At 34.6% G+C, this 27,963-nt stretch overlaps 1 protein-coding gene across 2 annotated transcripts in view; it reads left to right on the forward strand.

Annotated features, from left to right (window-relative positions):
* The window catches only part of LRRC40 (leucine rich repeat containing 40), a 47,832-nt gene that overhangs the window by 1,972 nt on the left and 17,897 nt on the right, over positions 1-27,963 (forward strand). For both annotated transcript variants that reach the window (XR_014808004.1, XM_003127928.5), the window contains exons 2-9: positions 5,547-5,728; positions 6,815-6,888; positions 9,477-9,606; positions 13,020-13,143; positions 17,017-17,159; positions 18,451-18,623; positions 23,092-23,179; positions 23,299-23,344. Coding sequence is in view for 1 of the 2 variants with exons in the window: in XM_003127928.5 (XP_003127976.1) it covers positions 5,547-5,728; positions 6,815-6,888; positions 9,477-9,606; positions 13,020-13,143; positions 17,017-17,159; positions 18,451-18,623; positions 23,092-23,179; positions 23,299-23,344 (960 nt within the window). In the remaining variant the exon portion in view is untranslated. The remainder of the gene's footprint in view (positions 1-5,546; positions 5,729-6,814; positions 6,889-9,476; positions 9,607-13,019; positions 13,144-17,016; positions 17,160-18,450; positions 18,624-23,091; positions 23,180-23,298; positions 23,345-27,963) is intronic.

Consider the following 27,963-nt stretch of genomic DNA (forward strand, 5'->3'; position numbering starts at 1 on the left):
AATTAACTGTGGGGCCATCTTTCTTATCTCCATATCTTTGCTCATGTAACTTTGAGATGCTTCCTCTCCTTGTGCTTTCTCATTTACAATGTGGTGTAATAATAGGACTTACTGAGGTTTAAATGAGATAATATAAAGTGCCTGGTAAATAAAATACACAGTAAAAATTGGCTCTTGTGGTTTTTCCAGATTTCCTGTTTTAAATCTCACCCTCTAAATCAGTGTTATGACCAAGAATTATCTTTCCAAAACAAAGTTCTTATTGTGTCATTCATATTTAATGACTCCACAGCCCACAAGATTCAGTGTAAAGTTCTTAGTACAACATTCAAAAGCCTTTTATTTGTTTTGTTTTGGCCAAGCCCACAGTATGTGGAAGTTCCCAGGTCAGGGACTGAACCTGAGTCACAGCAGTGACCTGAGCTGCTGCAGTGACAATACTACAGCACAAGAGAATTCCTCAATAGCCTTTTTTTTTTTTTTTTTTTTTTTTTTTTTGGTCTTTTTAGGGCCACACCTGTGGCACATGGAGGTTCCCAGGTTGGGGTTGAATTGGAGCTGTAGGTGCTAAGCCACAGCAATGCTGGATCCAAGCCACATTTGTGACCTACACCACAGCTCACAGCAATGCGGGACCCTTAACCCACTGAGTGAGGCCAGGGATCAAACCTGCATCCTCATGGATGCTAGTCAGATTCATTTCCACCAAACCACAATGGGAACTCCTCAAAAGCCTTTTGAAATTTTGCTCCTAAGTATTTACAATAAGGCCTCTTGTCTCTTTTCAGAATCCTATACTTTAAAAATGACAACAAAAAATTGTCTTTTCCTTAAACAACCATAATTTAAGAAAAAAATTTAGAGCTGTTTTAGGTTTCCAGAAAATTAAACAGGTAGTACAGAGAGTTCTCATATATCTTCTCTTCCCAGCTCATAGTTTCCCCTATTATTAACACCTTACATTTATGATACATTTGTCACAATTGATCAACCAATATTGATATATCATTATTAAAGTCTATTGTTTGTATTACTTTTCACTCTTAGTCTTATATAATACTATGAGTTTTGTTTTGTTTTGTTTTTAGGGCTGTAGCTGCAGCATATAGAAGTTCCCCGGCTAAGGGTCTAATCAGAGCTACAGCTGCCAGCCTATGCCATAGCCACAGAATTGCCAGATTCATGCCACATCTTCGACCTACACCGCAGCTTGAGACAACTCCAGATCTTTAATCCACTGAACAAGACCAGGGAGCGAATCCACATTGTTCTGGATACTAGTTGGGTTTGTTTCTGCTGAGCCACAATGGGAACTCCAATTCTATGAGTTTTGACAAATGCACAATGTCACGTATCCCCTATTATAATGTCTTATAGAATATCTACTCACCTGGAAGCATAGTTTCTTTCTGGAATTATTTGTTATTAAAATATGAATGTTTTGGTTAATTCTTATTAGCTGTTTAGAATATGACAGCAAATTCCATTAAAACCGTCAGTATTGAAATAGGGTCAAGCTAAATAGTATAGCAGAACATGGATAATATAGATTTAAGGATATTATTTAAAACCTTGTAAATGTATGATTCGTGTTACACTTTTTTATCATGTCACAACAAATTACATGCTGAGTATGGCAAATTTTCATTACCCTAAAACAGACAACATGACTTCTTGAAGCCTAGGTGCCCTAGACCTATTTTCTTAATTCTACAAATGGAAACTGACCAAACTGCTTACTTCAAGATAAGGAAGGAAATCCTTACACTCAAATTTCTCTTTCAAATAATATTGTTTCCAAACTTATTGCCTTTTTTAATAAGCTATCCACTTAGCAATCTTTCTGTCAGTTCAATAGTGTGGTTTCCCTTAGAATTTATAGCATTCTTTTGTTCTAAACTCTTGGCACCTCTTTCTTTCATTCAGTTTTTGATGAGTCATCCCAAAACACTCCTAAACTAATATTCTGCCATGACCATGCAAGCACAAGACAACAATCAATACCTCATATTCAGTTCTATTTTAATTTTATCTGGTACAATGAAAAAGAGCAGCAATATCTATATTGAACAAACAGTGATATATTCTATTACCACGTTTTTGCTTATAAAAAGAACTAATTCTTTTTTTTTTTTTTTTTTTTTTTTTCCTTTTTAGGCTGCTCTTGGGGCATGTGGAAGTTCCTGGGCCATGGATCCAGGGATTGAACCTGAGCCACAGCAGTGACCCAAGCTACTACAGTAATAACACCAGATCCTTAATCTGCTGTGCTGCGAGAGAACTCCAAAACAAGCTAATTCTTAAACAGTCCTTAGATATGAAAGCACAAAGAAAGTGCCTTAATCCATATGTGATGGCAGAATCTTGAGATGAACGTTTAATTTTTGATTTACTGAAATACAGGGAAATCTGCTTGGATTATAAAACAAGGAACTAGATAGTTAGTTGAAAACCCCATTCCTATTTCTTGATCTGTTGAAATACTTTTAACAGTTAATATTTCAATCTCTTGAGATGTGTATCTCAAGTTATTACCAATGCCAAAGTTTGTTTAATAAATTAGTGCAAATTTAAACTTACCTCTGTATTAATACCATGTTTACTCATTTGAGTAGGAGAGAAAAAATACAGACAGGGAAGAATGGAAGAATGAAACTATAGTTTCAGTGAGGCTTATCATCACTATAAAACTGAATGTACCCTCAAGTTAATAAATTCAAGCATGTTTTTCTCTTAAATAGATTAGTAAACATGTTTCTTTTTTATGTTTAACATGGTTTCATTTTTTTTCTTACAATATCTACCACTTCAGAAAAGAACAGTTTTTTTCATGCATTGTAAAATAACAGTGGTTCACTTGTTCTAAACCATAAAGATATATCCCATTAAATCAACCTAAAACTGCAATTGAGTTAATGACTTCCATATAACGTTTTATTTTTATTCTGGGGGTATGTGTGTGTTTCTCATTGAACTAATGATAGCTTGAAAGTGACACTATAATACTTTGGTTTGTCATTATTTAATTCTTTTAATGTAATGAGGCCATCAATGGCCATGAAAAAAATACTTGGATAAAATTGGAGTGTTTATCAATGAGCTTCCCTGATTCTTTACACAGTGACTTGATTTATTGGTTTATTACTTTTTTTTTTTTTGTCTTTTAGAGGGCCACACCTGTGGCATATGGAGGTTCCCAGGCTAGGGGTCTAATCGGAGCTGTAGCCACCGGCCTATGCCAGAGCCACAGCAACGCCAGATCTGAGCCATGTCTGCGACCTACCACAGCTCATGGCAACACCGGGTCCTTAACCCACTGAGCAAGGGCAGGGACCGAACCCGCAACCTCATGGTTCCTAGTCTGATTCATTAACCACTGAGCCACGACGGGAACTCCTTTTTTTTTTTTTTTAATGTATTACAGCTTTTTTTTTTTTTTTTTTAGGAAAGATTTTTAAGTCTCATTGTTGGTCCTGTAGTTTACCAACTATACATTTATTCATCCATGTAAACACCATTTTAGACGTGTTTTTTATTTCTTCTCTGTTTCTTTACCTACCCACTTGTAAGTATCTTCCTCAAATTAGACAGTTCTCTGCCATCAACCCATTTGTGAGTCCTTATTTCTGTAATTAGTTGTTGTCAGTGGAGGAAAGAATGATATGCCAAAAAACATGTAAGAAATCTTTTTTGAGTTTTTGTTAAGTGTCATGCTGTCTATTATGGAAATCTCAGTCACATATATCTCTTTAATTTTTAATTAACCAAAATTTAAAGAAATTAAAAATCAAGTTCTTCTATCACTAGCCATATTATAAGTGCTCATTGGCTGTATGCAGCTAATGTCTACAGTATAGACTAAGGCAGACAGGATATTTCCATCATTGCAGAAAATTCTGTTGGGTAGTACTACTTAAAGGTATTATCTATCTTGTGAGAAATATATATACACACATACTTCAGTTTTTTTATTCATTCATATATATGTACATATACATGAAATTACCTTAATATATTGCATCATCTGTATTTTAAAATTCGACACTTTTTATTTTTATTAGGGCATAATTTGCAAACAGTACATGCATTCATTTTAAGTATATAGTTAATGAGTTTTGACAAACATGTACAATTATGTAACCATCATCAAGATCAAGACAAAGAACGTTTCCAGCGCTCGAAAAGTTCTCCTTGCTGTCAGTCCATACCCACTGCTAGCTCCATGGAACCAGAGATCTTCTTTTTGTCAATATAGATTAGCCCCTTGTAGAATTTCATTCAATTTGTTTGTTTTAGACTTCTTTGGCATTGTATAATTTTTTTTGAAGTTCATCACTGCTATGATGCGGTTTTGATCCCTGGGATCTACTTGGCATTAGTTTTACTTAACTTAATTAATTTTATTTATTTTGGTCTTTTTGTCTTTTTTAGAGCTGCACCTGCGGCATATGGAGGTTTCCGGGCTAGGCGTCTAATTGGAGCTGTAAGCGCCAGCCTATACCAGAGCCATAGCAATGCCAGTTCCGAGCCGTGTCTGCGACCTACACCACAGCTCACAGCAACGCTGGATCCTTAACCCACTGAGCAAGGCCAGGGATCGAACTCAAAACCTCCTGGTTCCTAGTCGGATTCGTTTCCACTGCGCCATGATGGGAACTCCACTGGTATAAATTTTAAAGTGTGTCACAAGGTAAAGGTTGAGGTTAATTTTTTATCTATCTAAACATTTGTTGAAAAGACTATGTGGGAGTTCCCATTGTGGCTCAGTATCTATGAGGACTCGGGTTGGATCCCTGGCCTCGCTCAGTGACTTAAGGATCCAGCATTGCCATGAGCTGTGATTAGGTCACAGGCGCAGCTTGGATCCCGAATTGCTGTGGCTCTGGCATAGACTGGCAGCTGCAGCTCAGATTCTACTCCTAGCCTGGAAACTTCCATATGCCGCAGGTGCAGCCGTAAAAGACAAAGACTGTTGTGCAGAGAATGTATGTAGTAAATATATAGTTGAATGGAGGTAAGAGTGATGTCTAATATGTAAAATACATTCTCCATATTCTGTTTTGGAATAAAATCAGTGTTCATGCTAATGTAAGTCGTACTTCATTGGTATTTGTTTCATTTGTTTATTTATTTATTTATTTGGTCTTTTTGCTATGTCTTTGGGCCTCTCCCGCGGCATATGGAGGTTCCCAGGCTAGGGGTCGGATCGGAGCTGTAGCCACTGGCCTACGCCAGAGCCACAGCAATGCGGGATCCGAGCCGCGTCTGCGACCCACACCACAGCCTACGGCAACACCGGATCCTTAACCCACTGAGCAAGGGCAGGGACCGAACCCGCAACCTCATGGTTCCTAGTCAGATTCATTAACCACTGCGCCACGACGGGAACTCCTGTTTCATTTATTTGAAAGGGTTTTTTTTTTAATGTTCGAGAAATTTTCTTTCAGTAGATAAGCTGAATTACTATTATAAACATGTACTTCCTAATATCTCTAATTTCTTTTTTTTCTTTTTTTTTTTTTTTTTTTTTTTTGGTGTGGAAATAGTGCCTCAGTGTGTTTGGAGAATAAATGTGGATATCCCTGAGGAAGCTAATCAGAATCTTTCATTCAGTGCTACTGAACGATGGTGGGAACAAACAGATTTGACCAAACTAATCATATCAAACAATAAACTTCAGTCGCTTAGTGATGATCTCCGCCTCCTGCCTGCATTGACTGTTCTTGATGTAAGTTGACTAATTATAAATATGGGACTTTAGTTGAAGAGACTTTAAAGCTAAATTTAGGCTTTGAGAAGCAGAAAACTCATGTTTTCTTGGTAGAGTGCAAGGAAGAATAACAAATTATTTTGTTAGGCATAGCACAATGTTAGAGTGCAGTCAGAACATCAGGCTTGCAATTCTGATTCTTCCACATGGTAACTGTGTGAACTTGGGAAAGTTACCTCTCTGTCCTTCAGTTTTCATATCTGTAAACCAGGAATGATACTACACCTCTTTTTCAAAATTGTTCTTTGAATTAAATGAGTTAATGCATGCAAACAGAATCGGTATTTAACAAGTGGTTACTGCTGCTCATCTTTTTAAAATTGCTGTTATTTTTATCATTATTATTATTCCAGATGTTAAAGCAAGTTCTTAAGACTGATTTTTTTTGAACATACCTCTAACAGTGACTTAAATTATTGGGTTTAAATTTTTGTGTCTTTATTCAGGGACTGTGGTTTTAGGTAGTTGCACATCATGTGGTACAATAAAGCATGAGTAGTCTGTTTCACAATCTACAGACTTCTTTTATGCTTTACCTAGGTTCATCAAAAATCTTCCAATTTATGTCAGAAAGAGTTGGATATAGTCATGTTTCTAGGGATGTTTTCATTTTCTTCACTTGTAAAGTGAATGGATTGGAGTAAGATTCCTTGTGTCTTGAAAACAGTGTGATTCTGTAAGAACATGAGAAATTCCCCCTCATTTATTTTTCATAATGTTGACATAAATCATATCATCATAGGGCTGTTCATCTCTACCCCTTTCATCTCTCACTTGAGATTGAATTCCACTCAGTTGGGTGAAGAGATTTTGTTTTTTTTAATCGTAGTAGTTAAAATTGATGTTTTATCACTTCATTATTTCTGAATAGCAGTTTGGTTGATTTCAACCTCCTTTTTTTCTTCTATACTCAGTCAAATTACTAATGGCCCAATGATGTTATTGAATTAAAAGAATGAAGTTTATCATCAGTTTTGTACAATGGCAAAGCTCATTGTTAATTATAAGACCAAGATATTGACTGTGTCTTTTGATAACTTTTAGATACACGATAATCAGCTGACATCCCTTCCTTCCGCTATAAGAGAGTTAGAAAATCTTCAGAAACTTAATGTCAGGTAAAATTTAAGCTTATTTATGTTACTATTGCTAGTATAAAGGTATAAATCTAATATTCTTTAAAAATTTTTTGTAACATCCAAAAAATGTTTTGTATTATCCCAGAAAGCGGTTAAAACAGAATAAAAATTTTAAGGTTTTTTTTTCTTTGGCTCCTCCTGTGGGCTGTGGAAATTCCTAGGCCAGGGATCTAATCTTTACCACAGCAGCAACCCGAACTGCTGCACTGACTGCTGGATCCTTAACTTGCTGTGCCATATGGGAACTCCAAGAATTTTAAGTTAAAATTCTCAGATTATTTTATTTTTTGGTCTTAGAATTGCCTACGTATTTTCTGGTTTTACAAATATAAGGCCAGTTGATTTTTTTTTTTAATACTTTTTATTTTTTTGAAATAATTCTTAGTGTTTATATTCAAAATCTTCTTTGTTGACATCTCAAGTTTTAAGTTACTTTGATATTCTAAAACATATCTAGGTGTTAAGCAATAAAAAGAAATTTAAAATAATTCTTTCATTAGTGAGGAAAATTTCATGTTTTTGATATGAGTAGTTTTTAAACTTTTCTGGAGATTCCTGAGATTCCCTGGATATGCTTCTGGTACTCATTTATAGGTACTGGAGAGGCCAAGATGGCTAAGGTTCTAGCTAATTCTTTTTGCCCTTCAATTTGTCTAGACTTTCAAGAAAGAATAACTGCCTAATGTGTTGTATATACACAGGGGAAAGGGATTAGGGAAGATTTACTTCAGAAGAAAAGAAAAAGAATTAAGTGTTCAAAATATAGTTTGAAAAGTGGCTTATAAAATTTATATTGTTATAGATCTACCTAACATAACATGATCAAGTCTCAGTTAGCTGGAATTTAATGGTTTGAGGGAGAACTGCTCTTTAAATAATAGTCCTTATCTGGTGAAAAACTTAAAATTACCATAAATTATCAAAATTATCTATACAAAATATTGTTTTAGCATTTTTTTGCTAATTATTTAGACCTGCATCAGAACGTCTTCCCATACAAGCCAAAGGCATAGATGTGGCTTGAAAAGTAAGAGAGGGGAGGGTTGAAAGGAAAAGGGGAGAGTATGGAGCTGGTGTGGCTTTAGTTTCTACAAGAGTATGAGCAATAGGATGGAGGAAATAGATGAGGAGAGGAAAAGAATTAGAATTACATCTTTGCCCAACTAGGTCTCTGTCAAATATACAAAGATTTCAATTAAATAACCAACAATACCAACCAATTTTTGTTTGTTTGTTTGTTTTCTGTTGTATTTTAGGGCCCCACCCGCGGCATATGGAGGCTTCCAGGCTAGGGGTCCAATTGGAGCTACAGCCGCTGGCCTATGCCAGAGCCTCAGCAACACCAGATCCGAGCTCCATCTGCGACCTACACCACAGCTCACAGCAATGCCAGATCCTTAACCCACTGAGCGAGGCCAGGGATCTAACCCACAACCTCATGGTTTGTAGTTGGATTCGTTTCCGCTGCGCCAGGACAGGAACTCCCAACCAGTTTTTAACAATTCTTTGTTCATATTTTAGAAGACATCTTTTGGCATTTTTGTTCCAGCTAGTTTTATTTTAATGTCATTTAAGGTCATTGTTACACCCTTTTATTTCCCATTTCCTGTCTGTTACTTGTGAAGTAATTGTATATGGAATGACAGTAGAGTCAAATTCTCAAAGGAGTAGTTAATTTGTCATGAATCTAGGAACAAGTCAAGGCATCTCTTAATCATCAGTGACTTGGGACTGAATGTCCAATAAGCTGAATATCTCTACAGAATGATTGAACTGAAAGTTAAGACCAAATTCAAATAAGATTGGAGTAGCATATTTCATTCAACTAGGCAGGTCAGGTCCTTGAAACAGAAATAGCTATTTTTGTCTTGAGTGCTAAATCGAAACCTAATCCCCTTGTAAAATATGATTTCATTGTAGTGTTTAGTATGTGCATATCTTTGTCAAAATTCTAAAACTCAGGCACAATATAATTTTTTTTTTTTTTTTTTTTTTTTTTTTTTGGCTTTTTAGGGCTGCACCCTTGGCATACGGAGGTTCCCAGGCTAGGGGTCTAATTGGAGATACACCTGCCGACCTATACCACAGCTGCAGCAATGCCAGATCCAAGCCACATCTGCAGCCTACACCGCAGTTCATGGCAACGCTGGATCCTTAACCCACTGATTGAGGCCAGGGATTGAACCCACAACCTCATGATTCCTAGTTGGATTCCTTTCCACTGTGCCATGATGGGAACTCCCAGTATAAAAATTTAGAGTCAGTGTATTCTTTTACATTATATGTCAAATCAAGTTGATTAAAAGGAGCCAATCAAAATTTCACAAATTATATGTTTGGTTAAAATATATAACTTACTTCTTTGAAACTCTCAATTTGATTATATTCAGATTACTCATTTTAATGAGCATATGCTTTTAGGACATAAAATTGGATAAATACTTAAAATTAGCAACCTTACTTCATTTTTTAAAATGAGCCCATGTAGTTGGTTAGCAGAAATGCTTTTATAAATATTTATTGTGTTGTCACTAAATTATTCAGCATTTGTTTTTATCAATCAATAGCCATAACAAGCTGAAAATACTCCCTGAAGAAATTACAAATCTAAGAAACTTGAAGGGCCTGTATCTCCAGCATAATGAACTAACTTGCATACCAGAGGGATTTGAACAACTTTTCAACTTAGAAGATTTAGTAAGTTTTAATTTTACAATATTTAATTAATTTGAGGCCAATGGGATTTTTTCAACAGACTGAAAAATTGGATGTATGATGAAATCATGGGTACATGGACAGCTGATTGTATGACTATAGATTATTATAAACTGTGCATTACAATTAGATTGCTAAATTAATAATTGTAAATTTATTTTTCCTATGTTATTCTTATGAAGGAAATCACTTTAATTTAGGAATAGAGTTTGAGAAAGGGGCTGATAAAGACGACTTTGTTATTTAGAAGCTTTTACAGCTTAGTAAAATAAAGGAAAGGTGTTTTTAGCATCTACCAATCCCCCTTTTTATATCCATTCCTGTCTCCTCCTCTATTGCCCTTATGGCCTCTGTCCTCTGAGTGTCTAGATAATGCCATCAGGGCCTGCCTTTTCTTTCCTCTTTTTCAAAATGGATACATTTCCTGGTAAAATTTTCATTCCATCCATTTCACATTTTAAATAGAGATTACTTTAGAGGACTACAAATATTATTTTAATCATATTAAGAATAATACAAACAATAGACACTTCGCTTTATATATAGAAAAGTAGATGGTTTTATCCCGTTATAGATAAGAAACTAAGGCTCATAAAAAAAGTAACCTATTTGAAATCATGCAACTAATAAGTAAGGAATTCAGAATTTTAATGTAAGACCATTTGACTTCAAAGTGTATTTTTTTTCTCCCACTTTACTGCAGAGGGAAGTAAGACACTATAGTAAGGTATCCTGTCTGAAAGACTTTAGCTGTATTGGATTAGATGTTTTAATAATAAATCTCTCTACATAGTTATTTCATATTACATTCTTCTTCTTTTCACTACTACGTGTTTTGAAAAACTCATTAGCCTTAAAGTTTATTTTTTATTAAAGGAAAAAATTGCTTCTTTTACTTTTCTCTTGATATTTTCCCCATCTGTTCTAGTGTTTGAAATCAAAATAGATGCTCTCCCCAAGCATTTCTTCATTATCTCTTTGTTTTTCAATCTGATCAGATTGGGATAAGGTTTGAAAAGTAAGGCATAGGTAGGGAAAGGAGGGAATTGTCAGATTTTCTTATAAAATTTAGTGGTAAAACACAGCAGTTGATTTAAATTTAAAGAGTCTGGTAGAACGCTGAAAGGAAACCTAATGAACTGTAGCAGTTCCCAGTTGTTTTCTTATGAGTTCCAAGATAGTCATTTGAATAATGAAAGGATGTTTTAGTTGAAAATTGTGTTCTTAAGGATGCAATATCAAATAAATCATAAAAGTGAGCAACAGTATATTAAGACATTAAAAGCATAATATCTGTAATCATTTAAGCAAGTAATATTTCTTTTTTTTTTTTTTGTCTTTTTGCCTTTTCTAGGGCCGCTCTCGCCGCATATGGAAGTTCCCAGGCTAGGGGTCGAATCGGAGCTGTAGCTGTCAGCCTATGCCAGAGCCATAGCAAAGAGGGATCTGAGCCGCATCTGCAACCTGCACCACAGCTCACGGCAACACCAGATCCTTAACCCACTGAGCAGGGCCAGGGATCAAACCGCAACTTCATGGTTCCTAGTCAGATTCATTAACCACTGAGCCATGTCAGGAACTCCACAAGTAATATTTCTTAGTTACATAAAAACTGATTAGTATAATGGTACTAAGTGATATATACTGTACTTATTTTCTATCTAATTTAATTATTAACTATAATAATTAGACATTTAACTATTAGTAATTCTGTTATTTTGGATTCTTTAAAATTTCTTAAGAATTTGTGAATTAATTTTTCCCTTATCAGAAACTTGTTTTGTTTTTAGCTTTTGATTTTGAAATAATTTTATTTATTTATTTTTTATTTTTTTGTCTTTTTTTTTTTTTTTTTTGCTATTTCTTGGGCCGCTCCCGCAGCATATGGAGGTTCCCAGGCTAGTGGTTGAATTGGAGCTGCAGCCACCGGCCTACGCCAGAGCCACAGCAATGCTGAATCCGAGCCGCGTTTGCAACCTACAGCACAGCTCATGGCAACGCCGAATCTTAACCCACTGAGCAAGGCCAGGGATCGAACCCTCAACCTCATGGTTCCTAGTCGGATTCGTTAACCACTGCGCCATGACGGGAACTCCGATTTTGAAATAATTTTAGATTTTACAGAAAAGTTATAAAGGTAGTACAGAGAGTTCACATATAGCCTTCACCCACCTTAATGGGTGAACATTTTATATAACCATGGGACATTTGTAAAAACTAAGAAATTAACATTGGTACAATATTACTAACTAAACTACCGATTTTATAGTATTTTCCCAGTTTTTCCACTAATGTCCTTTTTTTTTGTTCCAGGATCCAGTCCAGAATACTACATTGCACTTAGTGTCAGTAACTTTTGATATTACAAAATATTTATGTATTAGTAATCTGTTGATTCTTAGACCTTAGAGTATTTGAGTTGTAGATTAATATGTTGTATGTCATAGATTATGATAATAATAAATTATTTTGTTATAATAATAGTATATTTTGTGAAAATGCTGATCTAGCAGTTTTCCTCTTTCTTTCTTCTTAACTTAGTGATACAGAATGCAGTTTAATATTAGACTCAATCATAGTCTTCAGCGAACAGTTCCTTTAAGTCACTTTTTTCTAATTTATCGTTACCACTGGCCTTACCTAACGGTTTGATGATAGCTGGTGGAATACTTATACCTAATTTAAATGTCAAATATATGATTCATAACATTGTCTTTTGAAAGGAGTTAAAAAAATTCTCTTGTAACTATGTAAAGAAAAAACAGAAAGAAAACTTAAAGCAACATCAAGATTGGAGATTAATTAGGCAAGCTTGAGTGGAAACTAGAGAGTAGAGTAGACTTTTGTTCTTAGTTAAAGCAGAGTTGCTGAGGTCAGCAGAAGAACCAAGAGGGAATGTTTTTTCCCTTCCAAAGTTAAAATGGCTGGGTTTTTTTCAGACTTATTTTTGTTCTTTCATGAATTTTATTTCTTGCAAAGATGTTTTTCATTTCATATTACAATTTAGCCATACCGTTTGCCTGATTTATTATAGGTACTGAATAAATATTAGATGAACAAAGGGTTTTTTTTAAAAAGATGCTGCATGATATAGTATGGCTTAGTATTAACAGAAACCTTTATGTAAAATGTTTTTGATTGATAATTCATTTTAATTTCTCTGCTACATTATTAGGCATATAGCAGGCCCACAGAATGTATTAAGGTAATAAGTGATGATTTGTGAAATTGTCAGTGAATCAGGGTTACAAATGATATTACCTCTAAATCAGCTTTTTTGTTTTTGTTCCTTTTAATGTTGCAATGTCTTCTAAATTCTGAAATCCTTTTTAGGGATCATTTACTTATTTTTTTAAATTTACTTGTTCATTTGTTTTGTCTTTTTCTTTTTAAAGGATCTTTCAAACAATCGCCTTTCAAGTATTCCTGCTAGCTTTTCTTCTCTATCCAGTGTGGTGCGACTCAATATTTCCAGTAATCAACTGAAGAGTTTACCAGCAGAAATAAGTGGAATGAAAAGTAAATCTCTATTTTAAAAATAAATTAATTTGAAGTTGATGCTACTTACATTTAGAAAAATAAATTTTAATATACTTAGTTATAAAGAATTATGTAATTTTATGGTGGTAAATGCAAACAATAACAACTAGTCAGATTTTCTTCAAGCCATTGTCTGGCAAGTTCCTAAAGAATTGCCACTAAAAGGATACTTTGGCATATCAAAAAGAGAAAAAGAAAAATAAGATTATAAATTGTAGTAAAATTATATATCTGAGGAATTGATTAGATTTTGAGCCATGCTCTCTCTTCATTTGTTTACTCAACATTCACTGTGAGGTTATTCCCCTCTCATAGGTGATTACCACCTATGAAATGTGGTTCTGTCATAGCTGTATCCTCCTTGAGGTTCATAAGTTAAAATGTGCAGAGATGGTTTAGTTTTGCCCAAATTGTCAATCCTTTTTTTTTTTTTTTTTTTTTTTTGGCCTTTCTAGAGCTCCACCTGCAACATATCAAAGAAGTTTCCAGGCTAGGGGTCAAGTCAGAGCTGTAGCTGCTGGCCTACACCACAGCCAGAGAAATGCCAGATCTGAGGCATATCTGTCACCTATACCACAGTTCATGGTGGCGCCAGATCCTTAACCCTCTGTGCAAGGCCAGGGATTGAACCTGCATCTTCATGGATACTAGTGGGGTTTGTTACCATTGAGCCACGACAGGAACACTGTCAATCCTTTTTTAAAAAAAGATGTTAAAATTTAGTGGTTCTAGGAGTTCCCTTATGGTATAGTGGGTTAAAGATCTGGTGTTGTCACTGTAACAGCTCAGGTTGCTGCTGTGGCACTGTTTGGGGAAATCCTGCCTGGGGATTTCCATATGCTATGGGTACAGCCCCCCAAAATTTTTTTTTGGTAGTTCTATTAAAGTTTTACCATTGCCATTTTTTTTCTGTCTTTTTTTTTTTTTTTTTTTTTTGGTCTTTTTTGGCAGGGCTATGTCCAAGGCATATGGATGTTCCCAGGCTAGGGGTCTAATTGGAGCTGTAGCTGCCGGCCTACACCACAGCCACAGCAATGTGGATCCGAGCTGCACCTGTGACCTACACCACAGTTCACGGCAATGCCAGATCCTTAATCCCTGAGGCAGGGATCACACCTGTGTCCTCATGGATGCTAGTCAGATTCATTTCGACTGAGCCACAGTGGGAACTCCTGAACTATTATATTTGAAGCACTATAGAACTAATATTAAAGGATAAAAAAATTGAAGTTACATTTCAATACCTTTTAAATAAGTACATTTAGTTGTGTTGGAATTCTTGGTTTAGAGTCCAGATTCATTATAGTGAATTTATGTGTAAAGGCAAACTATAATTAATAACCACATTGTGTCAACTATAATGAGCCTTTTCATTTTTTCAAATCTCCCTTTTGTGGAGGAGGTCATAGATGTGATTTCATATAATGATTATAGATCATTTTGAGGTAAATTTGTAAAATGGTGCTGTTTTTCTTTAATGTATAATTGACTAACAATATTATATTAGTTTCAGGTGTACTACATAGTGATATTTTTATACATTACAAAATGATCACTGTTGTGCTGTTTTACTTTAGATTAATGGTTATTTGTCATTTGTAATAGGAATGCATAAATTAAATCTGCCATAAATAGAATAGACATGTGATACCAGTAGTTGGCTCTGCTTTTTTCATTTTTCAATAAAAGAATTAGAAAATAGAGCTAAACATTAAATATGGTATCTGGAGTAAGTATATAAGAAGCATAGGTTCTTGTTTTTTTCCCAAATTGAGTAGAAATATTGAGAGATAGGAAGAGATAGTAAAATCAATAGAAAAATACATTGAACTTAGAGCAGTTTTTCTAATATACTATATAAGTATGCTCAGATGCTTTCTGTCCTTCATCATGACAGTGAAACTTTTACGCTATCATGAGTGAGACATTTAGTTATTTTGTTATTTCACTTTTCATGACCAAATTCCAAGAACAATATCTAACATTTGAATAGCTCTTTGTAACTAAAAGTGCTTTCAAATATATTATTTTGCCATCATAATAGTTCTACAGGTTAGTGGGATGCATAGAATTTACATTTTAAATATTCAGAAACATGGGCTTAGAAACTAGCAAATATAGAACTAGGGTTTGCATCTTCTAACTCCAACCCTATTGCTCTTTCTGCACCATGCTGCTTGTATTCTCAGTTGATGCTCTTAAAAGCTAGTTTCTAAATTTAAAATGAACTTGTTTGATAGAATTTACTGAATCTGGGGTAGATCGGGTTGTGACATTTTTCTCAGTGCTCTAGCCAAATAATACATACATTTTCCTATTATAAGTTGCAAGCAGTACTTTACATTTGTTCTGGAAACGGTTAACTTCTTTAAACACTGAAGAAGTCTAAGGCAGTGGATCAGTTCAGTCTTGAATTATGTTAAAGTTGACAGGCTCAAAGTACAGGAAAAAAAGATCGTAAAATATTGTCTATTCAAACTATAGGGTTGAGAGTAAATTGTGGAAAATACATGTTGGCCATTATAAGTGGAAGAGTCTTAATATTGATTAGAGAGAAAACTACTTATTGAATTCTTAAGAGAAAGAAGACCTTTATTTTTTTCCATTTTTGTTTTCTGTACTGCTTTTTAAGAAAGAAAGATCCAGGAGGTAAGAGAGAGATGCTACAAGTGAGAACATTCTCCTTGAGCTATAGTATATCTTCTTGTCAAGAGGGCTAGCTAAGGGGTTAGAAAAAACATGTCATTTAAAAGAAATTAGAAGAAGAAAGGGAGAGAGGCAGTACAAAATAAGAGGGAATACATAGAAATCCAAAGGTGTTTGATAGAACATCAGCGTGCCTATTTTAACTACAGATGTGTCTAAGCTACTACTGGCCAGTTACTTGACATTCATTCATACAACTAGAATGCATATATATTTGTCTTTAAATACCTTAAACCTTTTCTTTTTATTTATTTATTTATTTATTATGCTTTTTAGGCCCTCAACCAAAGCATATGGAAGTTCCCAGATAGGGGTTGAATTAGAGCTGCCGCCACCAGCCTGTGCCACAGCCACAGTAACAGCAGAATCCGAACTGTATCTGTGACCTACACCACACACAGCTCACAGCAATACCAGATACTTAACCCACTGAGCCAGGCCAGGGATCAAACCCGCATCCTCATGAATACTAGTTGAGTTTGTTACCCCTGAGAACTCCAAGCTTTTTCTTTTTAAATATGTATAATTATTGAGGGAAATAATATCTCTGAATATATAGTGTATATACTTTAGAGTTGTCATTGTTTTTTTTTGTTTTTTGTTTTTGCCACGGCAGGAGTGCAGTGGCTTGATGTGAGATCTCAGTTCCCAATCAAGGCTTGAACCTGGGCTGCACTGATGAAAGTGCCAAATCCTAACCAAGACTACTAGGGAACTGCCTATTTTAGAGTACTTTATAAGAGTACTAGAATACTTTGTGTGTTTTCTTTGGGGGCGGGGGGCGGGCGGCGAAGGAGAAAAAATAGCTTCATTGTTTTGCTAGGCAAAGGAGGCCTCAGGGGCTAATACCTTAAAGACTCTAGAATACCTGTTTTTTAAGTCTTTACAAAGATGACCTGGACTATTAAACATTAACTTTAATGTCATTATTTCCCTTTAATTATAATTAAATGTAAAAAATCTGTACCTTACATTTATATAATTCAGTGGTATTCTAGGATTTTTGATTATTGTGGCGGTATAGAACTTCATAGGTTTGTAAGTGCACATGATTACGTACATATTTTTTGAATGTATATACAACTATAAGCCAGTATTTTTTTCTCTATTAAGCTATTTTTGTGTTTCACTGAATGTATATTACAGGATTAAAGCATTTGGATTGTAATTCAAATCTCTTGGAAACTATACCTCCTGAATTGGCTAGCATGGAATCACTAGAGTTGCTTTATTTGCGGAGGAATAAATTACGTTTTCTACCAGAATTTCCTTCTTGTAAATTGTTAAAGGTACTATTTAGTTGATTATTAAAGAAATGTTCATTTTCTGAAAGTTAATCATGAAAATGAGATTTTAAACTTATTTTACTTTGGGAATATATACTATGTGCTGCTTTTTCCTGTATTTATAATGTTCAGAATTTTAATATGACTAAGTATATTAATGATACTGTTAATAATAGATTTTTTAAACATTAATATCAGCTTTAAAATAAGAGTTTTCCCATTTAATCTGGAAGGTAGTTTATAACTGGAGAAGTATAGATAATGAGGCTAACAAAATGAATTGGGCCATAGTATATGTAACCTGAAATAACAGAAAGGAATATATATCCTGTTCTATAAACTGCCAACTTAAGTTTACCTGATCATAAAGTCTGTTTAAAGTTAATTACTTTTTTGATGTTAAGTATATAATATTACCATGATATTTAAATTTGCCATGCTTTGCTTTCCTTTGTGTATACTTTTATGCCTTAGTATTAATTTATTTTAAATAGAATAGTGACAGAGATGGAAAGGACTGAAAAAGTTATTTAATAAGATTAATTATCTATCTGACAATCAGATTGTGTTAATGGGAAATCAGTATATATAATAATAATAATAATGTTGAACAATAAACTTATAAATAAGTTTTAAAACTTATACTCATTTGTTTAAAAATTTTAATTTTTCATGAGTATCCAAGAATCCATCAGTTCTTGGATTTGTATTTTTACTAATTCTATAAATTAACTAAGTCATTTCTCTGCTTTGGTTTCTAAACTTTGAACTTTCTACCAGATTAAACTTTTGATTATTTTTAAATTACTAGAAAATTCTTGAAAATTCTCTTTCTTGCCATTTTTCTTTAACCATAAGATAGCTTAAGTATAATTAAGAATTTAGGAGTTCCCGTCGTGGCACAGTGGTTAACGAATCCGACTAGGAACCATGAGGTTGCGGGTTCAGTCCCTGCCCTTGCTCAGTGGGTTAATGATCCGGCATTGCCGTGAGCTGTGGTGTAGGTTGCAGACGCGGCTCGGATCCCACGTTGCTGTGGCTCTGGCATAGGCTGGTGGCTACAGCCCCGATTCAACCCCTAGCCTGGGAACCTCCATATGCCGCGAGAGCGGCCCAAGAAATAGCAACAACAAAAGACAACAAAAGACAAAAAAAAAAAAAAAGAAAAAAAGAATTTAAGCTTGTTTATAATTAGAAAATTATGTGTTTTCCATGTGTTTTTGAGTGACTTAAAATTAAGATTTCAATTTTATAGAAAAATATACATGATTGATCTTGATCTTTGGTTTTGTAGGAATTACATGTAGGTGAAAACCAGATTGAAATGTTAGGAGCAGAACATCTTAAGCATCTGAATTCTATCCTTGTGCTAGACCTGCGGGATAACAAATTAAAATCTGTTCCAGATGAAATCACACTCCTACAGTCTTTGGAAAGGCTTGACCTAAGCAACAATGACATTAGTAGGTAAGTTTAAAGGTGGAATGAATAAGAAATCACGTCTGTATTGGTTTTAATTGATAAATTTAAAAAATGTTGTAGAAATCTTTTTGGTAACTTGAATTCAATATATGTCATTGAGTAGGTATATGTGCAGACCTACAAAGAGTAATTAGAATTTTTCCGGAGTTCTGGTTGTGGCTCAGCAGTTAACAAACCCAACTGGTGTCTATGAGGACACAGGTTCCATCCATGGCCTTGCTTAGTGGGTTAAGGATCCAGCGTTGCCGTGAGCTGTGGTGTAGGTTGCAGATGCGGCTTGGATCCTGCCTTGCTGAGGCTGTGGTATAGGCTGGCAGCTGTAGCTCAAATTTGATCCCTAGCCTGGGAACCTCCATGTGCTGAGGATGCAGCCCTAAAATGACAAAAAAAAAAAAAAAAAAAAAAAAGAATTTTTCCTTGGCATCAAGCTTAAATATGCTAACAATCAATTTTATTTACAAGTTACTCCATTCTCCTAGAACACAAAATTCTAGGAAGGGTAGATTTTTATTTCTTTCATTTACTGCTATATCTCTAAACTCATAAATCAATGCCTGAGTACATAAAAGCTGCCTTAAATATTTATTGAATTTATTAAATGAATGTATAACCATGGAAGAAATATGAAATGCTTTGAGGGCTTAAAGAAGATAGCAGGAATCACAATTTACTGAGAAGAAATCACGGTAGACTTTGTGGAAAAAGTAAAAGTTTTAGATGATATTTAGGACCAGGACTCGAGTGAAGCAAGTCAATTGCCTAGAGCACAAAATTTTAAAATACACTCACAGGGTCATGCCTCACTCCAGGCCACCAAGTAATCTTTGAAGGATGACCATGATTTTCAGGTGCTCGTATAAGGTGGTCAGAATGACTCACTTGGTGACAGGAAATTGTACCAACAAAGCTTTGAAAGTTCAGAAACTTGGGATATATTCAGAGAACAGCAGAGAATCAAATTGAATTGGTAAACAGGGTGCAAGGAGGGAGATTGTAAGAATGTAGGTCTTGAAAGGTAAGTTGAGGCCTTGTGGAAGAGATCCTTGAAGTGCTGTGAAGAGCCAGTTTTCATGAGTTAAGAGGTGAGGAGCTTAAGGACAAAATCAACTTAATTGTAATCTCATTAAAGAAATTAATTTATAGTGGCTTGGATCCTTTGGATAGGTGTGGTTTTGTAGATGGGAATTCTAAATAAATTTTATTAGATGAATCTTACAATATTTATCACTAAAGAGTACTTGCTATATCCAGTTTACTCTACTGATAGCTTTGTAGGTTTCCCTCCTATGTCATAAGGACCTAAACTGTAATGACAATGGGAATGGAAAGAAAAGGAAATATGTGAGAGGTGTGATGAGTTAGAGTAAGTAGTATTTAGCAATTGATTGCCTGTGTTGGAGATGCAGTGGAAGAGGGCAGTGAGCAAAGAATCGTAAAAAGTTATAGAACCATAATTTTTAGAGATGGAGTTATTTTACAAATATTTTGTAAAAAGACTCAGACTTACCTAGGATTGTACACCAGTTATGTGTCTGAGGTTTTGTGTTTCTCTGTCAGAAACATGGTTTGCTATTCACAGGGAAAAGGTTAATCAAGGCAGACCTTCTTCCATGTGTATATTTCAATAAATTTTAAAAATCGAAATTACTTTCACAGTACCATGGCTTATGGTATGTCTTGACCATAGATTTGAAAGCTTGGACATTGACCATTTGTTCTACTCACTTCAGTTTAATGACAGAATTAATAAGTGACCTAGATATACTTATAACTAATGAATGAAATTATCGCTTGCCTCATAAATACTGATGCATTCATTTTTCCCCATAGCAGTTTTATTTTGGTTACTACATAAAAGCAGTAGAAAGCAAATATTTAAAACAAAATAGTGGAGTTCCCATTGTGACTCAGTGGTTAATGAACCCAACTAGTATCCATGAGGATGTGGGTTCGATCCCTGGCCTCACTCAATGGGTTGGGGATCCGGCGTTGCCGTGAGCTGTAGTGTAGGTTGCAGACACAGCTTGGATCCTGTGTTGCTGTAGCTGTGGCATAGGCCAGCAGCTACAACCTCAATTCGACCCCTAGCCTGGGCAGCTCCATATGCCGCTGGTGCAGCCCTAAAAAGACAAAAAAAAAAACAAAATAGTGACAAATAATATTAAGTAAAATATTCGGTACAAATATATGTTCTGATATATATGTTTTTCTTTCTTCAGAGCTCTAGATATAACGTGTGTATATATCACAGGGCCATGAACATAATGAAGCTAATAATATTAGTTTCTTTTCTTTCCTCTAATCTGATACTTCCTAGATATAAGACCATTCTATTGTTCATTTTGTATCTCTCCAGAATATCCTTTACCAAAATATGGATTCCTCACAATGCTACCAGAGTAATTTTTATAAACTTTAAATTATCATGTCATTCTACTAAAAAACTTTGATGGTTCTCCATTGTTATAGCACTGTTTCCCGAATATGGCTGTGTATCAGACCCATGTGAGAAGCTTTAAGAAAAAAAATGCAAACATTGAGGCAACAATGAATCAAAATCTTTTGACAATGGGACCTTAGACTTGTTTGTTTTTTGTTTTAAAAAATTCTTAGGAGATTTTGATGTCTCTGGTTTCCTTGGTAACCAGTCTTACAAGAAAAAGCTCAAACTTTTTATCTTAACAGTCAAGTGACTCTCATAGTAGGACTTCAGTCATTCTCTCTTTGTCATCTTTCACTGCTATAGGTATCTCAGTCTCTGACTACACTGAACTGGAAATACACTGACTATTCTTCATTTTGTTTCTTTACCTTAGAGTGCCACTTTCCTGCCTGACTGCCTGATTGAATTCCATTCTTTTTAGGTCCAAATCCAGGCTTTGCTACTCTCTTCTCCCCATAGTTCCCTTGGTAATTCTACTTCGCTACTCTCAAAGCAACTCCAACTTGTTTGACATTTATCATATTTTATATACATATGAGATATATGTATATAGTCTCATGTTAATTTGTTGTATATAATTTACATACAGTAAAATTTTACCAATTAAAGTGTATAATCTGATGATTTATGCCAACTGTGTATGTTTGTGTAACTGTTGTCACAGTCATGAAGAACATTTTTGTTTCCCTAAGTTTTCTTCATACACTTCTCAGTCAATTCCCTTTTCATACCCCCAGTCCCTAGCAACCACTGATATACCGTATCACTGTAGTTTTACCTTTTAAAAAACATCATACAAATGAAATCACAGTTTATAGTTTTTGTCTTTCTTCATGTCATAAAGCTTTTGCGATTTATTCTTGTGCTTTGTTTATCGGTAGTTCATTCATTTTTATTGCTGAGTGTTATTGCATTACACATATATACCACAATTTATTCATCTCTTCACTAGTTAGTTGATGGCTATTTGGATTACTTTCAATTTTCTAACTATTGTGAACATTCATGTAAGTCTTTGGTTGGACATTATTTTCATTTTTCCTGGGTAAATATGTAGGAGTGGGATTGCTTAATTGTATGGTAAGTGTATGTTTAATTTAAAAAAAAATTCCACTTTCCAGAGTAGCTCTACTACTTTATATGCTCATCAGCACCATATTTCCTATATTTTAATTAGCCAAATATGTGTGTTTTTCCTTTGTTCGACTAAAAACTTCTTAAGAGAAGGAATATTGATATCCCTATAACCATGCCTAATATATTATAGATGCTTAATAAATTTTGCAATTGAATATTTATGTGCTTTCTTTTTGTGTACCAAAGATTAAAAATGACCTTCCCTATTGAATGAAAATATGAACTGTCATGAAAATTTATTCTTTTTTGTCATTTTTTTTTCATTTAGGAAGAGTTTTATTTGCTTGTATTTACTTTTTATTACTGGATACAATTTAGCAAATGTTTTATATTTCACATTCTTTTTTAGCAATCACAGTATGACTACAGAAACAAAATTTTTTTTTTTTTCCCCTTTTTAGAGCTGCACTCACAACATATGGAAGTTTCCAGGCCAGGGGTCAAATCAGAACTACAGCTGCCAACCACAGCCACAGAGCAACGTGGGATCTGAGCTGCATCTTCAACCTACACCACAGCTTACGACAACACTGGATCCTTAACCCACTGAGCAAGGCCAGGGATTGAACCCACCCATATCCTCATAGATCCTAGTTGGGTTCATTAACCACTGAGCCATGAAGAGAACTCCCAGAAACAAAAATTTTTCTTACATTTTTGGCATCTATTTTAGGCCTACATTTCTTGGGCTTTCTTTGACATTGTTTTGTAATATACAGTTTGTCATATTTTTTTTTCCATTTTTAAGTGATTTTTATGTTTTCTATTATAGTTGGTTTATAGAGTATGTCATGTATTTTTAGTTTATAGTCAGCTCTTTGGTTGAATACTTACCCTTAATGTTTTCCTTAAATTCAATTTAATTTTTTGTAGTCTGCCCTGTTCATTAGGAAAACTTCATTTGAAATTCCTGGCACTGGAAGGAAATCCTTTAAGAACAATTCGAAGAGAAATTATAAATGTAAGCATATTTAGAATTCAAGCTCTGGTCTTTAAATTTTATATTTAAAAATATGTGTTTATCTATAAAACTGCAGTGTGTGTCTTGGTGAGTATGTGTCTTTCTCTTCACCTTTTCAGAAAGGAACTCAAGAAGTCTTAAAATATCTACGAAGCAAGATTAAAGGTACTTTTCTATTTTCTCCTGTATTTTGAAGGATAACATGAAATGTGATGAAGTGTTGGTTAATAGTATGTAAATTTATATGTATTTCATGAATAAACATTTAGAGAAAATGATCCCTGGCAGGTGTGGCTCTAATTCTGAATCCATTTAGGCCATAAATATGCTGAAATTATAAAAACATCCTTAAATTCATAGTAATAATGCACTATCCTTAATCTCTTTGATTTCTGTTATAGTGTACCAATCAGAAAATATAACAAAGATTCTATAAGCACCGAATGCTTTATATTTGAAAAAAGAGCAAAATAAATATTATGGTATAATATTATAAGTTCTGTTGACTGGGAGGCATAGTAACATATTTGCATATCTTAACATTTATAATTTTGGTATGTTCTGACAAAAATAATGACAAAACACATTTTTTTAGGATATGCTAATTTAGCATAAACATGCACCAAAAGAGAAAATGACACCATAAATTTAATTTTTTTTTGTCTTTCTAGGGCTGCACCCACAGCATATGGAAGTTGCTGGGCTAGGGGTAGAATTCGAGCTGCAGCTGCCCACCTACACCATAGGCACAGAGACATTACGTCCAAGCTGAGTCTGCAGCCTACACTACAGCTCACAGCAACACCAGATCCTTAAACCACTGAGCTGGGCCAAAGATTGAACCTGTGTCCTCAAGGATACTAGTAAAATTTGTTACCACTGAGCCATGACGGGAACGCCCATAAATTTAATTTTTAATACTTCACAAAAATTGTGATATATCCCAATTTTTATTTCATGTGTGTTGTTATAGCACACACTAGAACATTAAGAAAAAAATTTTTGTACCAGTGTAATGCTGCATAACAAACCACTCCAACAATTAGTGGTAAAATACAGCAGGTATTAATTTACCTCACAACTCTATTGGTTATGTGCAGCCTAGCCTAGCACCATATTGCTAGTCAGTGTATGATAAATAAAGAAGATAATTGTTAACTTCAGCAATTTACATTTTCCACTCTGCCTTTCAAACAACCTTTAACATAATTTTCCAAAGACTCACTTTTTGCCAATTAGAGAATTTTTTCCTTTTGTCTCCAGGTGTACTTTCTCCTAGAGAAAAATTTGATTATTTTGACATAAATCAGAGGTCCTGTCAGAATAATAAAAGTTTTTGAGGGAATTTTTTAGGACTAGTTTTAGGTTTAGGACAAAATTGGGAGGAAGGTACAGAGATTTCCCGTATATCGTCTCCCTGCACACATGCATAGCCTCCTCCAATATCAGCATCATTCACCAGAATAGTACATTGGTTTTTTTTTTTGTTTTTTTTTTTTACAAAGGAAGAGCCTTTATTGACAAATCTTAATCACCCCAAGTGCTTAGTTTTCTTAGGATTAACTCTTGGTGTTAAACATTCTGTGGGTTTGGGCAAATATATAATGACATACATTCATCCTTATGATATCATACAAAGTATTGTCACTGCCCTAAAAATCCTCTGTGTTCTGTCTGTTCATCCTCCCTCACCCCGTGATCCTGCCATCCCTGGCAACCACTGATCTTTTTCTTCTCTCTGTAGTTACACATTTTCCAGAATGTCACATAATTGGAATCAGTCTGTAACCTTTTCAGATTGGCTTCTTTCACGTAGAAATATGCTTTTAAGCTTCTCCCATGTCTTTTCAAGGCTTGATAATTCATTTATTTTGGGGGTTGAATGATATTTTATTGTTTGGATGTACCAAAGTTTATCTGTTCACCTACTGAAAGACATTTCGGTTGCTTCCAAATTTTGACAGTTATGAATAAAGCTACTATATTTTGCATATGGATGTTCTATTGTTTCAGCATCATTTGTGGAAAAGACTGTCTTTGTTCCATTGCTCTACCTTTGCTCTTTTGTCAAAGATCAGTTGACTACACTTATGAGGGTCTATTTATGGATTCTCTATTTTATTCATTGATCTCTTTTCTTTTGCCAATATCTTGACTACTTAAAGTAAGTCTTGAAGTTGGACAACATCGGTCTTCCAATTTTGTTCTTTTCCTTCAATATCGTGTTGACTATTCTGCCTCTCTTGCCTCTCCATATAAACGTTAGGATAAGTATATTAATACTGACAAAATAACTTGCTGGGAATTGGGTTGGGATTGCCTTGCATATATAAAGTGGGAAAGAACTGACATCTTGACAGTGCTGCATCTTTCTATCCATAAACACGGGATATCACTCCATTTATTTAGAGCTTTGATTTCATTCATCAAAGTTTTGAGTTTTCCTTTGTTGTTCTTATTCATATTTTATTAGATTTATACCTGTGTATTTCATTTTTGATGCTAATGTAAATGGTAATTTGTTTTTATTTCAAGCTCTGCTTGTTTCTCATTGATATAGAGGAAAAACTTCACTTTCATTTATAGACCTTGTATCCTGCAACCTTACTATAATCACCTATTAGTTCTAGGATGTTGTTTTTGGATCTTCTAACAAAATGATCATGTCATCAGTGAACAAAGACAGTTTTATGTCCTCCTTTTCAATCTATGTACCTTTTACCTCATTTCTTGCTTTATTACATTATGAAGAACTTCCTCCAGTGTAATATTGAAGAAGAGTGATGAAAAGGGATGTCCTTGCCTTGTACCTGATCTTAGGGTGGCAGTTTCAAGTTTCTCAACATTACTTATGATGTTAGTTTTAGGGTTGTTATAAGTTTTATCGAGTTGAGAAAGTTTACTGAGTTCTTATCATGAATGGTTGTTGGATTTTATCAAACACATTTTATGCATTTTTTTTTTTTTTTTCTTTTTAGGGCTGCACCTGCAACATATGGAGGCTCCCAGGCTAGGGGTCGAATCAGAGCTGTAGCTGCTACCCTTTGCCACAGCCACAACCACAGCCACAACGCCACCAGATCCAAGCTGCATCTGCACTCTATGCCACAGCTCACGACAACACCAGATCCTTAACCCACTGAGTGAGGCCAGGGATGGGATCTGTATCCTCATGGATACTAGGTGAGTTCTTAACCCACTGAGCCATAATGGAGACTTCATTTTATGCATCTATTGATATGACCAATATGACCATATATATATATATTTTTTTTTTAGCCTGTTGATGTGAAGGATTACATTAGCTGAATTTTTTTTTTTTTTTGGCTGTGCCTATGGCATGTGGAAATTTCCAGGCCAGGGATCAAACCCTTGCCACAGCAGTGACCCAAGCCACTGCAGTGACAAGACCAGATCCTTAATGCATTGAGAAACACAGGAACTCCTTTTTTTTTTTTTTTTTTTTTTGTCTTTTGTCTTTTTTGTTGTTGTTGTTGTTGTTGTTGTTGCTATTTCTTGGGCCGCTCCCGCGGCATATGGAGGTTCCCAGGCTAGGGGTTGAATCGGAGCTGTAGCCACCAGCCTACGCCAGAGCCACAGCAACGTGGGATCCGAGCCGCGTCTGCAACCTACACCACAGCTCACGGCAATGCCGGATCGTTAACCCACTGAGCAAGGACAGGGACCGAACCCGCAACCTCATGGTTCCTAAGGAACTCCTTTTTATACTTTTTAATATTAGGTTTGCAAGTATTTTTGTTGAAGATTTTTACATGTATGTTCATGAGAGATGCTGCTTTCTACTTTTTTTTTCCTTGTAATGTCTTTTCTTTGGTATTAGGGTAATACCAGCCTCACAGAATGAGTTAGGAAGTATTCCCTCTGTGTCTATCTTCAAAAAAAAAAAGATTATAGGTGGTTGGTATAATTTCTTCCTTAAATGTTTGGAAGAATTCACCAGTCAACCTACCTGAGCCTGGTGCTTTCTGTTTTGAAGATTATTAATTATTGATTTAATTTCTTTAATAAGTATAGGCCTATTCAGTTTAACTTTTTTCTTGTATACGTTTTGGAAGATCGTGTATTTCAAGAAATTGGTCCATTTCATCTAGGTTATCAAAATTTTGGACACAGATTTGTTCTTACTATCGTCTCATTATCCTTTTCATATCCATGATGTCCTCTCTTTCATTTCTGATATTAGTAATTTGTGTCCTCTCTCCTTTTTTTATTTATCCTGGCATTAGAGGCATATTGATTTTATTGGTCTTATTGATTTTTCTCTATTGATTTCCTTTTTTCAATTTCATCAGTTTCTGCTCTAATTCTTATTTCTTTTGTTCTTACTTTTGATTTTCTTTTCTTTTTCTAATTTCCTAATGTGTAAACTTAGATTATTGATGGTAGATCGTTCTTCTTTTCTAGTACATGTATTTAGTGCTATAACTTTCCCTCTAAAACACTGCTTTCACTGAACCCAACAAATTTTAATAAGATGTGTTTTTATTTTTAAAATGTTCAAAATTTTTAAAATTTCTTTTTAGATTTCTTGTTTGAACTATGTGTTATTTAGAAACATGTTGTATAATCTCCATATATTTTGGAAATTTCCAGTTGTCTTTCTGCTATCGATTTCTAGTTTAATTCCATTGTGGTCTATGAGCAGACTTTGATATATATACTTTAAAATTTTTAAAGGTATGTTTTCTGTCATTTTAATGTACAAGATTGATTAAATATATTAGGATTTATACTGTTGTATTGTAAATGACTTCTCACCCATT

The sequence above is a fragment of the Sus scrofa genome, chromosome 6, assembly GCF_054392235.1.
Source record: "Sus scrofa isolate SSC_HxYL_T2T_F1_AM1 chromosome 6, Sscrofa_HxYL_maternal_Yorkshire_Landrace_v2.0, whole genome shotgun sequence".
Taxonomy (NCBI): domain Eukaryota; kingdom Metazoa; phylum Chordata; class Mammalia; order Artiodactyla; family Suidae; genus Sus; species Sus scrofa.